Genomic DNA, 13,677 nt, shown 5'->3' on the forward strand with positions numbered 1-13,677 from the left:
AGTCGGTAGAAAAATCCCAGTGACTTCAGTAGGACTAGGTTTTCAACCCAGGTGCTTCTTATTTTGTCCATTCTGAATGGAGCTAAAGACATCTTATTTGCAGACAGCAAATGCTGCTGTAAACTATGTAATAGTGTGCAAAGTACAAAACTTTTTTTTTTTTTTTTTTTTTTTTTTTTTTTACCAAGGATAAAAAGGCATTGGAGGGTAGAAATAAGTAAGTTCCACTACTGACTTAGCTCAGCCCCATTTATGGCTTTGGGGGCAGGGAGGGGGGTCTTTTTTTTATTCTTTTGGGGAGGTTGCAGCCCACTTGGAAAATATTATTCAATTACCTTAAACTAGAAAACATTCCATGGAGTTATGGGAAATGCCAGGTCTGAACTCCCTCAAACTTTCTGTGAGATCTAGATCTGGGTTTGTAATCTGAGTCCATATCTAATAAAAAGGAAATTGACAATTTGCAGCAATATGGGTAATGGAAACAGGCTGTTGGTTGAATTAATTTCTGAAGTGAGCATGACTCGAGGAAAGGTTGCAGTTGTTTATTTTCATGCTATGACAAATGTGGTTAGTTGGCTAAGCAGAATGCACCTTTTACATATGACATTCTACTAGATGATCATATCAGGTACTGGAATCAGGTCTTCAAGCAACAAAACCCTAGTATACTTTTAGTGAATTAAGACGATGGAAAAAGAAGAGCATATGTCACGTAGATGGGAATTGATGGTATCCATACTTTGAGGACCTACACACAAAACAAGAGTTAGCATCAGGATATTTATCAAATTGATCATTAGCGAGTTAAATACAAAACAAATCATTATTTAATGTTTGGTTTAGCTATAACATTGCAAAAGCAGTTTCTTGAAATAAATGGAGGGCCAGTTTCCCTTTAAATGAAAAGAAGTGGTAACTCTGGGCATTGATGCCTTTTGAGGAGGGAGTGAGAGCTATACCTGGTCTTGGGTGACTACTGAATAGAATGAAAAAAAACTTTTGGATTCTGAATAAGCCAGAAGTCATGATAGGGACACCTGCAGATGAACCACAGAATTCTGAAGTGGCTTTTTTCCTGAAGAGAGGTCTTGATATTTAACGGCCGTGTGTTTTCCCAGGAATTTGTAATTTGCTCCTTTTATCCAGATAAATTAGAGTTTAGAGGATTAGAGTACAAGACTAGGAATCAGGGGAACCGCATAATGCTGAGCACTTCTGTGAAATGCTAGATGTGCTCCATGGTCATCTTCATTAACTTTAGATAAAGACTGTTCAGCTGGCCAAGGGGATTGTTAGAAATAGTGGTACTGATAAACAAAATATATGCTTTCAGGAAGATTACATTTATATCATTACACTGTGATTTTGTTCCTACTACAGAACCACTTTGAAGCTTCAAGTCAGTTAATTGTAATACACAGATTGCTTAGGATAAAAGTAAGTGATGCAACAAAATACATATACCATAAAAGAAAATTGCTAGCAGTCTGAATGAGATAGCTGTTTATACTAACTGCTACTTACTGGTAGTGACTTTTAAGACATTCATATTCATACTACGTTGCAAATGTCTATCCATGCAAGGTATGTGCTACCTAAAACACAATGTTTGTTGTCCCTGTTTACTAATACATAAACAGAATATTTTCTAAATACTTACCTGGCTTTTGCAGGATGGTTTTGTAACTCCAAATTTTTGGGTAAGTTTATCAGTACTGAATTCCCTCCATTTCCCATTGATCAGGTAGTGTGCTTTTATTTCATATATAACTTCACGATCTTGTCTCAGGCTTACACAGTTACATTCAGCAGCAAGAAAAGATAAAACTGGGTCTGTGTGTTTTACTCTCTGGAAAGACATTGCAGATATTTCAGTAACGGGCAGTGTATAATGTGGCAGTGATATTTGCTTATAAAAGAAAAAAAAACCAAAGTATACAACCATGCTAGCTGACCTAAATAACAGCTGACCGAGGATTGCTTGAATTAGAGCCCTCCAAGAACATCTGTCTCTAGGAATACTATGGAATTTCATCACTGACTCAACAGGTTGTATGCTGTTGCCCAGTTCTGTACTGCACTGGTGACTGTGTCCATACTTATAGTAAACAAGATGAAATGCTTCGGGTGCTATACTCTAGGGCTGTGTGAAGCTTCGGGTGGCAATTCAAATCGGAGGAGATTCAGCTCGATTCGGTGGCCGAATCTCTGAATCTAAATTGGTTCCCTGCTTCAATTCAAAGGTCCAAAACTATTCAAATCTCTCTGACTCTTCAGCAAAGATTTGGAGAGCTTTGATGATTCGGGCAATCCCTGGTGGCTGCGGCAGGGAGCAGCAGCTGACTCCAGATGGTAAGTACTAGGGGTGGGGGGACCCCTGCTAGGCCCCCAGCCCTCCCACTCTCCCAGCCTCCCCCCCCCCCCCCACCATGGCTCCCACCTGCCCCAGTTCCCAGTACTTTAAAAAAAAAAGCTCCAGCTCACTGGGTGCTGGCAGGTCAGGTGGCAATCCCTACTGCCCCCCACTGTCCCATGCATGGCGGTGGTCTCTGCATGAGCCCCCCTGGCCCCCTCACTCCCCTGGACCCCCCACAGGTGTCCTGCCTGGGCCAACTCTGGCCCTTTATGAAAACAAACAAAAAAATTGAGAAAAGCCCTGGGACTCACCACTCTGAGTCTGGGCTTTGTTTAAAAACAACCCCCCCACCAACCAACCAAACAAAAAAAAACGAGCCAAGAGCTGGGCTGGGAGAGCAGGCAGGGGATGAGCCTGGCTGATTCAGAGATTCAGCAGCAGCTCAATCTCCGAATCAGATTTCAGCCAAATCGAATCAGGACATTGATTTGAATCACCAAATCAAATCACTGTCCCCTGAATTGGCCGAATCTGAACACTAGCCACTTTGCACAGGCCTACTATACTGTTGTCCAGTTGTAAGATCAAGGCAAGTGCCCTGAATAGTCATTAACATTCTTATAGCACTTGGCAAAAGTGGCACTCTCATGCCAAATATTGGGTAATTGCATTTTTCCTGCCTAAAAATTATCTTGTAATTTCAAATGGAAGCAGTTCAAGAGATCTTATCCTGAGTTTTGGCATCCTTTAGGACTGTTGTGAGCTATTAAACAGTTAAACATGTTTCAATGATAAGTGTATATAGAGGCCCTATACATTTGCAGGCCCTCTGTTTAAACTAGGATTCAGACATTTTATATCACTGGGAGGTTGATCTGAGTAAGGGGATGCAGGATTAGTTAAACATTTCTAAAGTACTTGGTAAGTCTTCTGAATGAAAGACACTGGATTCAAGATTCAGAGTTACACAAGTGTGTGGGACTTCATTGATGTTGGTTTTTATATGAGGGATAAATCTGGTTGTAGAAATGTAAGTAATTAAATGTCCATGTAAAAAAAGAAAATACATTTGGTCTAGATTCTGTACAGTAACTTTGACCTTTTGTGTTACTTTGGTGGCACACAAACATTTTTCAGCATACCTCCTTAATTACTAATCTTGGGCTAGACTCTGAAAGCATGAAACTCCCAGGCTAAGTACAGGCAGTCAAAAAGCCCAAAGCTGAATCAATTCAATCTTTGCAGCTTAATCTAAACTGTTTAAATTGAACTAAGAAGCAAGTGAACAGACATTCACTTTTAATTTTGGAAATGCAGCCACATGCCTGCAGTGGCTCAGGCCAGAAGCTGGAGGGTGCTAGAGCATGCCTCCCAGCCTGCTGGCTACTGCTGAAGGGAGGGAAGCAGGGAGAGAAGCCCTCTGAGGCTTTTCCTCCTCACCCCACTCAAGCAGAGGAGGGGTGCGGCCAGGCCCCGGCTGGCCCTCTGAGTATGATATGGGGGTGTTTAAATCCCCACCCTGACCCACCCCCAGTCAGGGTCTGCCTGGCAGGGGCAAAGCAGCCCCTGTCAGGCTTTTCCCCACTGAAGCAGAGAGCAGGGGGCTGGCATGCCAAGGCAGATGGGGAAGGGAATGGGTTTATCCCCCTCCCTGGCCCACACAGGACCCCAGTTGGGGTCTGCAGGGGGTGGGGGGAGTTTAAACACCCCTCCACCTCATCATGCCATGCCCCTCTCCCCCCCACTGTCCATGTGAGTGGGGAGCAGGGGTTGTTTCACCTGATAAGCCTGGCAGGGGTTGTTTCACCTCCACCAGGCAGACCCCAACTGGGGCACCATGCAGGCCAGGGAGGGGGTTTAAACCCCCCTCCCCCTTCTCAGCGTGCTGGCTTGGGCCAGGACCTGGCCATTCCCCCTCACTCTGTTCTAGTGGAGAAAAAGCCTGTGAGGGGCTGCTTCCCCCTCACCAGGCAGACCCTAGCTGGGGTCTGGACCTGGGTTTCTCCCCCACCCCCTTCTCAGCCAGCTAGAGCAGTGGTAGCACTCCAGCTAGGGAGCAGAGGGGTGGGGCTACTCCTGTTCCGCTGGAGCAGACAGCACAGCCCAAGGCTGCAAAGCATCCTGGGATGCTGGAGGACTAAGTTAACTTGGACCAAGAAGGGTTCTAGGACAGAAGTTCCATAAACTGATTTGACATAAATCAGTCCAGTCTGATACCACATCCAAACAGGTTTATCTTAAACCAGTTTCAGCCATTTTGAAAGTGGTTTCAGTGCACTGAACTTTTGCCGTGTTACAGATTTGAACTGGTTTCTGATCACTTAAACTAATTTATGTGTAACTTCTGTCCCTAGCCCTGATGACTGCTGGGAATTTTGACTGCAGGATTACTGTCTGTAAGTATTAGAAGCAATGGAAAGCTCATCATGCAGTAAACTTGCAAGATTAGGCCACATGTACTGTGACCACTGTATTTACAGCCATCACCAAACTTAGTAACAACTTGAACAGGAACATTGTTGTTGACCACTGTAAGTTAGCTAAACAAATGAAGCCATTTAAAGCAAATGGAAGCTAATAACAAAGTCACAGGATTCAGAAACAGAAATGAGTACTATGCAATAGCTCACAAAGAAAAGTTACTATCAAAAAAGTATTAGAGACTCTTTACAGGAAGAAGAACAATTGAAGAAGTGATAACAATATCTACCACAATATCATTTTATTACTGATGCTAGGGAGCTTTTAAAGAACGCTTACCTACTTGTAACAAGAAAAAGAAGTAGAAGCCATATCAAGTACTGGATCATGCCAATTCTTCTTTGCCCTATTGCTGATCCAGTACAAAGAATATGTAAGAAGATATATTTTCACAAAAAGGAGTCACCAGTGCATATCTACTGATATTTAGACACTCAGGAACCTATTATTCTCAAAACTGGCAAAGCAAATCATAAACAGATAGTCTGTTTATAGATTTTCCAGTATTTCCTGATTACCAGCTGTTTAAATTACCAAGAAAACACCCTTCCTCCTGGTATTTTAGTACTGCCAGTTCTGTAACTAAAATCATGGTATGTTTTGTACATGTGAAGAATCATTTTGCAGCCAGAAGGAAGGGAACACATGAAGACATTTGTACTGCATCATACCCTTGCATAACCCCACAGTACAACTGTCTACCTTTATTCTCAACCTCAAATTATAAAGGCAAGGTCATTTCATAAACAGAATTTACATAATGCAAATGATGTTTCTGTCTTACTTTAATGTAAAAACTGTACATTGAAGCTTCATGTTTGACTGCTTTTATCTCAAAGAAGAATCCATAAATGGAAATTATTTCCTCATGATATCTTGGCTCCTAAAGGGCAATTAAAATAGAAAAACACTTTATCCAGACTAATCTCAAAAATATGTAGACAAATATCACAAAGAAGCCAATAATAGGAAAGCTATGATTCATTACATTAGTCACATAGAAGAAAAAAAATAGACCCCCCCCCCCCAAATTATCTTTAAACTGATAGAAAAGTATAAGGAATTTATTAAACATTTACATTATAACTATATTACATGTCCTTATTTGTTAAGTTGAAACCATACTGTGCAAGGTCCCCAGGTATTGTAAGAGCAAGTTTCCTAAAGTCTGGGGGAAATTTTAAGTATGTGGGATCCTCTCTTGAAGCTCGTGGTTTGTAACCAATTGTTCTCTGCTTCTACAATCTTACTAAATTCAAAAGTGTTTCAGCTATATTTAGCAATTAGGATGGAGAAGTATCAGAGATTAGCATGGGGTGGTCAGAAGGCCTTGAATTGTGACAGACTAAAAGCAATTAATCCAGTGTTAGAAGTACCCATCCATCAGCAAAAGGCCAGCACAAGGCCTTTTAAATCTTAAACCTTCAGGATTTGATTTAAGTTAATTCGTAGTCAATTGAGACAGTGAATTCAGTCTTGTAGACATCTGGACTACTTGGAACTGGACTCAAAGTGTCATACATTAGAGAGAGGGTCATCATCATATTATGTAGATACTGTCAATTCATATAAAGCTTTATTCAGTGTCTATTGAAGTCAACTGGGAAGTTCAGCTCATGTTGGTTGCAATGGGCAAGGTCACACCCATACGCTTCTGAACATTCATTTTTGGTCACTGCCAATCCAGACTGGATTTGGGCTAATGACTTGTAAATAAAACAGTTCCCATTACTACTCTGATATAACCCTGTCTATACTTTGCCACTACCACATTACCCTCTACTCTTCAGGATCCAGCAATGTACTGAAAAAATTGAGATTTTGAATTCTAGCAGGTCTACTCTATCTCATACTTAGAAAATGCTTTTAATTGTCCTAATGAATGTAGCTAGTCATACTTCACTTGTTTTGCTATTAGGAGCTACAGGTCTGAGATCCTAGCAAGCAGCTGTCATTTTGTACAGTAAAAAGTATGTAATTCACAATTTTCCAGGAATGTGCACATTACACACAACATACTGGTATCCACAGAGAAACAGAATAAAATCTAGATATTTAATTATTTATTTATTTGTTTACATACCTGTTTAAGTACCAGACCAAATCTCACAGCTTGTGTGGAAAAATCTTTCTGGAATGGCATGTCACCACCACTTTCCAGCTGAAAGGAAAATAAAGTATGCCAATATTTATGAAGTCTATGGATTAGAAAATTCTTTAAAATAAATATAAAGCTAGGTACATCTTTTCTGCTGTTTTCACAGTGAGGCAATCTACTTAGCAACAGATTTAGCACTTGGCGAACATGTCTACATGGAGACACTAACTGCTCAGTAGCCTAATAATTGTGCAATAAGAGTCACTAAAAACCCATGCACCGGCGCTACTGCCAGTAGCATGAGTTAGTACTTAACGTAATGAGTAGTAACTATGGTGCATTAATGAATATGTAGACGCACTGGGTTAGAATCTTTCCCCATACTATGAATCAGTGAAGCAATTAATGACAAGGCCCATTTCTCTTAAGCTTTGCACCTTGTGTGGTATTTTACACCTCTGCAAAGCAACTGTGAGTGGGTTGGAAAATGACATCAAATCATAATGGCAGCATTAAACACTTTCTATTGGTTGATCATGCCACAGAAGGTATAAGGCAATGGAGAATAAGGACTTTTGCAGGTAGAAGGATAGTTTTTCCAAACCATAGAGCATTTATGCTGTAGAAAGTTAGGGTGAGAGAGTCTTGATTCACTTTTCTATTTCATGATAATTTCATTGTTTGTTTTTTTTCCACAGCAGCACTGAGTTCCATACACGATATATCCTCATCAGAAACTCTCTGAGATCCACAGTGCTACGTGACTGCAACTGCAACAAAGCTCTTGAGGGAGATGCAGCAGGGGATCAACATGCAATGGAAGTGCATCCTTTGTAATGGTTCAAGTTATATGCTGTTCCTCTTTTTCCTTCCCCATTTTGGAAGGTTTCTTGATTTTAATGGGAGCTGTATCTACTTACACAAAATCTGAATTTCACTCCACCTGTGAAAAGCATACTAATAGCAAAACAATAGAAGTATCCATTAAATTGTTAAAGGTAATAGCATCTCTCCAAAAGAGTAGTTGGGGGTGTGTGTGTGTGTATATATATATATATGGAAGGTCAAATCACAGTTCTTCATAAAACTTACAGAAGAATGAAGAAATCATGGCTAGACAGTCAATGACATGTAGCACTCATCTATATAATCCAGATTATTTTTCTCATTCCTCATTTCTCTTTCCCTTTACATCAACATACCATACTCTCCTCTATCATACCTTCAGCTCAAAGGCAAAGTTTGACAAAGCAATTTCAAGTAGGAGAAATTCAAGGAAATGAGACTACAAGCTTTTTCAAGGCAGAGGTATTCACCTACTCCCTGTTGTACAAGTTTCTGTACACAGTGCATGCATCTACATGAGATGACTACACAGTAGCTGAAAAATACTGTGCAGTAGCACATCATAGCATGGATAGTGCTAATATGCTACTGCACAGTATTATTAGGCTACTGTGCAGTAGCATCACCTAAAAGACATTTGCCGGCATTACTGCACAGTAATTCCAGTTACTGAACACTTTAGAACAAGTACTAAATAACTGAGCAGTAACAACTGCGCAGTAGCATCTTGTATAGACATGCCCAGTGAGGACCAAATCCTGATTGGACCCATGAAAAGCTACCTCAAAACAAAATACAAGTAAAAATAAAATAATCTGAACTACAACAGCTAAGTATATACTACATATTTCCCATTTTTCAAGTGTATAAAAGTATACCAACTCACTGCATGGTAATGGTTGGACAGGATCTGTGTCAGCCATGGCAGTGGGAAGAAGTTAATCTTCTGTAAATCCTTTAGATGCTTACCTTAGTGGACGGAGATGCAAGGAGAGAAGATGTTCAATTAATAAAGTTGTAATAGTAAAAGGAAGTAAAACAGGTCTATTACTGACAACACGCATGCGTAGACCAAAAAAGACATTGCAGTGCATCAGTACCTCAGACATTCGGCCATCTGTGAAACCCAAGCCTGGAATTTCTCACACCAAAAATCACAAGCCCCTGTCACTTCAGAAGCAGATGACACCAAGCTGGGGGGAGTAGTAGATGCACTGGAGGGTAGGCCTAGGATTGGGCCAAAATGAATCTCATGAGATTCAACAAGGACTAGTGCAAAGTCCCTCACTTAGGACGGAAGAATCCCATGCACCAGTGCAGGCTGGGGGCTGACTGGCTAAGCAGCAGCTCTGCAGAAGAGGACCTGGGGGGTTACAGTAAACAATAAGCTACATATGAATCAACATTGTGCCCTTGTTGCCAAGAAAGCCAGCAGCATACTGGGCTGCATTGGTAGGTGTGTTGCCAGCAGGTTAAGGGAAGCTATTATTCCCCCCTATTCAGCATTGGTGAGGCTACATTTGGAGTACTGTGTTCAGTTTTGGGTCCCCCACTATGGAAAGGGTGTGGACAAACTGGAGAGGGTCCAGCAGACAGCAACACAAATGGTGAAGGGGATGGGGGACATGACTTATGAGAAGAGGCTGAGGGAACTGAGCTTATTTAGTCCAGAGAAGGGAAGACTGAGAGGAGATTTGATAGCAGCCTTCATTCAGCTACCTGAAGTGGAGTTTGAAAGAGGATGGAGGTAGATTGTTCTCAGTGCATAATAAGAAGCAACAGTCTCAGGTTGCAGCAAGGAAAGTTTAGGTTAGATATTAGGAATCATTTTCTCACTAGGTGGGTAGTAAAACACTGGAGCAGGTTACTCAGAGAAGTTGTGGACTCTTTGTCCTTGGAGGGTTTCAAAACCCGGTCAGCCAAAGCTTTGTCTAGATTGATCTAGTTGGGGATGGTCCTGTTTTGAGCAGGGGGTTGGACTAGATGACCTCCTGAGGTCCCTTCCAACCCTAATTTTCTATGATTCTATAATTCAGCTGAAGGAATAACTTAGCTATAATTAGAAGGCTTTCATGTTTTATGAGGTAGCCCCCAGAAGGTGTGCTGATTCAGCATCAGCACTGACTCAGGTGATCATTCACGAACGAGTAAGATCGTCTTCAAAGGATCTTAATAGTGAGTCCACAGGTGGCTCCATAGCCCAATTCTAGATCCACGTGTCTTGTCACAGTGAGGACAGGTGTTTCCAGGAGGGATGGGCACTGTGTTGCTGCATTGGATGTTCTTTTTGTCTGTTCCTCTTTTCCTCTTCTGCCTGTCAATGAGCTGTTTCAAAGTATTAAGGTCCCTTCCAAAGAGCCTTCCTCCATTTTGGTTGGTCCTGAGCAAGGGTCTCCCAAATGTTGATGTCAATGTTACGCCTCTTAACATTTGCTTTCAGGGTGTCTTTGAAGTGCTTTCTTTGCCCTCTGCTAACCTTCTTTCAGCAGTGAGAAAAAGATTCTCTTTGGAAGGCGGGAGTCAGGCATGTGAACGACATGACCTGTCCAGTGAAGTTGGTTTTAGATGATCATGGCCTCAATGCTGTTGGAATTTGCTCTGGCTAAGACGCTGATGTTTGTGCATCTATCCTCCCAGCTAATCCAAAGGATCTTGCAAAGGCACTGTTGGTGGTACTTTTCCAAGCTCTTTAAATGCCTTCTGTATGTGGTTCAAGTTTCAAAGCCATACAGCAGAGTTGGAATGACAATGGCTCGATAAACCAAGAGCTTCATTTCAGCAAAGATGTCATGATTTAAGAAGACACTTACTCAGGCATCCAAAGGCTGCGCTCGCACGTTTCAGGCAGTGTTGTATTTCCACGTCACTGTCTGCCTTTGATGAAAGATGGCTTCCAAGAGTAAGAGAGCCTTCTTAAATCATATATCTTGGATTCAGCATTACACTTCATTCAAGTATGGAAGTTATGACATTGTCATGGGTTTTGCTCCGGATTCTGAAAATATCCATGGAAGGATGCTTTGTAAGGAGTATCTATGGCAGGGTATCTAGGAATAGTCATAGGGGCCAGGGGCAAGATTGACACATCATTTTGCATTCTGTCTCTGGCATTCATTGTCATCCAAATGTGCAGTTATTGTTCCTATTTCTATTTCTGTACATTTATTCCTCCTAGGGCGCTATGTGCACATGCATGTGAAAGCTCTGAAATAAGGACATATTATTACTGGTTTTAATAGCAGGGCATAGCTACACCTGTTTTGGAAATATTCATGAACTGAAGTAGAATGTGGGTCTATTTTGCATTGTTGGATCTATAACTGGTTTTACAGGAAGAATACTGATGGGAATGCACATTTCAAGGATATCAAAAATTAACTAGGGATAGATATTGATTCTAACTCTGACAAGTGAGCCAGACTGTCAAAAATACACTTTAAGGTATTCCTATATATTTTGTGTGTAAACAAAAGAAATATATGCCTCTGTAAACCAGGTAGATGAAGAGTTGACCAATATAGGACTTTTATACATACAGAATTGTTAGTGTGATTTCAAATGCATGTTTGAAAAATGTTAGACAGGGTTTCTTCAGACACAAACACACCTTTAACTTACTTGAAGTGATTCCGTGTAAACGAAGGGATTGAAAAATAGCTATGTATCGCTGTCCTATATCCCTTTCCAAGAAGGAACATCTCTTGGGTAAACTAAAAACAAAACAAAATAGCAGAAAACTTTACTTAACCTCAAGCTGATTCCCTATCTATGCTCTAAATATAGCTGTTTAAATTTTTTGTTTTTGTGAATGCACCTCTTTACATATTAATTTTCAAATAGAATATTGGACACATTAATAAAGCCACTTTTACTGCCTGAAGATTTAAAAGTTCCAACTTTTTCCCCAGTCCTCTCATTAACTTTTAATGTAAAATTCCTAGTGACCTTTTTTCCAAAGTTGCACTTGTGCACTGGTGGCTGGATTTGAATACTGCCACCAAATTCTACATGTTCAAACAAAGTCTAAACTGGCCATGTACTAAACTAGTTTCATAACAGCTCGCTTCAGATGACTATTGCCTTTCAAAAAGAGGTGAAAACATCATGCAGTGTCTCAGCATTTGGAAAGTGTAACTTACTCAAGGAAGATCAAAGCAAGGGCTAGCTCAAGACACCAATATTATTTTTTTCATGAGTCAAGAGCTGTAATCCAAACAAGATTACTCAACCCATATCAAACTCCTGTTGACACATTAAGCATTTTCAGGTCAAGCCACTGTTGCCAGCCTCCCTGTCAAACAAACCTAACAAACAGTTTGGACAGTTTTAAAAACTTCCTTTTCTCTTTCCTTGTTTTCTTATCCCTTAATTCTATAGCTCTTTTTAACATAATGAGGTCAGATGTGCAGAGCTTAGCAAGCGAGGAATATTATATTTAAAATCTCTCAAAATGACCCAAAATATCTTTCAAGGCTGAAGACTATTAGGCCACATCCAGACAAGTGTGGCTGTGGGGTATGTGGTGCCGCAAACACATCTGCGGTGCCACATGCCACACATTCAGGTGTTCTCTGTGCTGCAGTGGAGCAGAGGGAAAAAAAGTGGAGCAGCGCATGCACGGTCAGCGCGCACTGCTCAAAAGTGGAGCCTGCCCAGTCAGAGCACAAAGTTTGCTGCTGCTAGTTGTCCTATGGGAGCCAAACGTCCACACCATTTGTGAACATGGACTTATAGTTTAAAGGTTGATGCAGGTCTCCTGGTTCAGATACCATTCCAAAACTTCCCTTTATTTCTCTTCCCTTAATCTTTTTCTTGCTAAGCTAAATTCATTTAATCTTCTTTCATAAAGCAAGATCTAGGGGTGCACCGATAGAGATTTTTTGGGCTGATACTGATCGCCAGTTTTTAGCAAGGCATATCAGTCGATACCAATCCAATTCCAATATGCAGCTGAGCAGCGTGGAGAGCCGTGTCCAAGGGAAGGGGCAAGGGGGGAGGGTAGATCCGGTGAGGGAGGAAGTGGGGCTGGGGCTGGGGCTGGGGCAGGGGTAGGGGCAGGTGCTGCACAGCTGGGGTGGAGTGTGGGATGGAGCTGGGGAGGCATGGGGAGGAGAGTGCAGCTCCCGCTGCTGTCTGCACCCCAGGAGGGCATGGCGGGGTGCGTGTCCTAGATGTGAATGCAGGGTGAGGGGGGGCTCCTGCTGCAGGCTGGGGCCAGGAGTGGTGCCAAGCTCTTCCCAGTGGGGAGGGGTTGGGCTGGGGCTATGATTGGGGCAGGTAGTGGTAGCACTGGGAGGGGATTACAGGGGGGCTGCAGCCACCCCAAAAGGCACCATTGCCTCCCCAATGCCCCACTCCCAGCACCACCATTGCTCGCCTCGAACATAGGCTGGCCCAGCCCCCAACCAGGAAGAGTCCAGTGCACCCCCCCAGCAGCAGCCCACCCTCACCCCACACAGATACAGAGGCACACACCACTCATGCCCTCCTGAGGTGCATGCAGCAGTAGGAGCTGGCCTCCCTGTGCCCCTTGGATGAGCCGTTCATGGCTCCATCCCATGCCCCACCCCAGCTATGCAGCGCCTGCCTCTGTCCCAGCCCCAGCTCCACTCCCTCCCTCACTGCTGGGGCCTCATCTGCCCCATGCCCCTTTCCTCACAACAGATTTACCAGCCAGACCCGGCTGCCTGCATGCTGCACTGTGGCTGCGCGCATGCACGGGGCATTTATCGGCCACATTAATCACCCACATTAGCCAACTCCCCCCCCCCCCCCACACCAAAAACCAAAAAAAGCCGATTGCCAATTGCTGATATGGGACCAATGCATTGGTGCATCTCTAGCAAGATCTCCATTCCTTCAGCCATTTTAGTGGTCCTTCATTGTATCTGTT

General features: G+C 42.4%; 1 protein-coding gene across 1 annotated transcript in view; it reads right to left on the bottom strand.

Annotated features, from left to right (window-relative positions):
* Positions 1-524: 524 nt before the first annotated feature.
* The window catches only part of BTBD16 (BTB domain containing 16), a 44,436-nt gene continuing 31,283 nt past the window's right edge, over positions 525-13,677 (bottom strand). Inside the window, exons 10-15 of the mRNA XM_059730345.1 lie at positions 11,403-11,494; positions 8,671-8,753; positions 6,924-7,001; positions 5,625-5,723; positions 1,664-1,852; positions 525-751 (exon numbers count right to left, since the gene is read on the bottom strand). Coding sequence (XP_059586328.1) covers positions 683-751; positions 1,664-1,852; positions 5,625-5,723; positions 6,924-7,001; positions 8,671-8,753; positions 11,403-11,494 — 610 coding nt within the window. The 3' untranslated portion in view covers positions 525-682. The remainder of the gene's footprint in view (positions 752-1,663; positions 1,853-5,624; positions 5,724-6,923; positions 7,002-8,670; positions 8,754-11,402; positions 11,495-13,677) is intronic.

This window comes from Alligator mississippiensis, chromosome 6 (assembly GCF_030867095.1).
Source record: "Alligator mississippiensis isolate rAllMis1 chromosome 6, rAllMis1, whole genome shotgun sequence".
Classification (NCBI taxonomy): domain Eukaryota; kingdom Metazoa; phylum Chordata; order Crocodylia; family Alligatoridae; genus Alligator; species Alligator mississippiensis.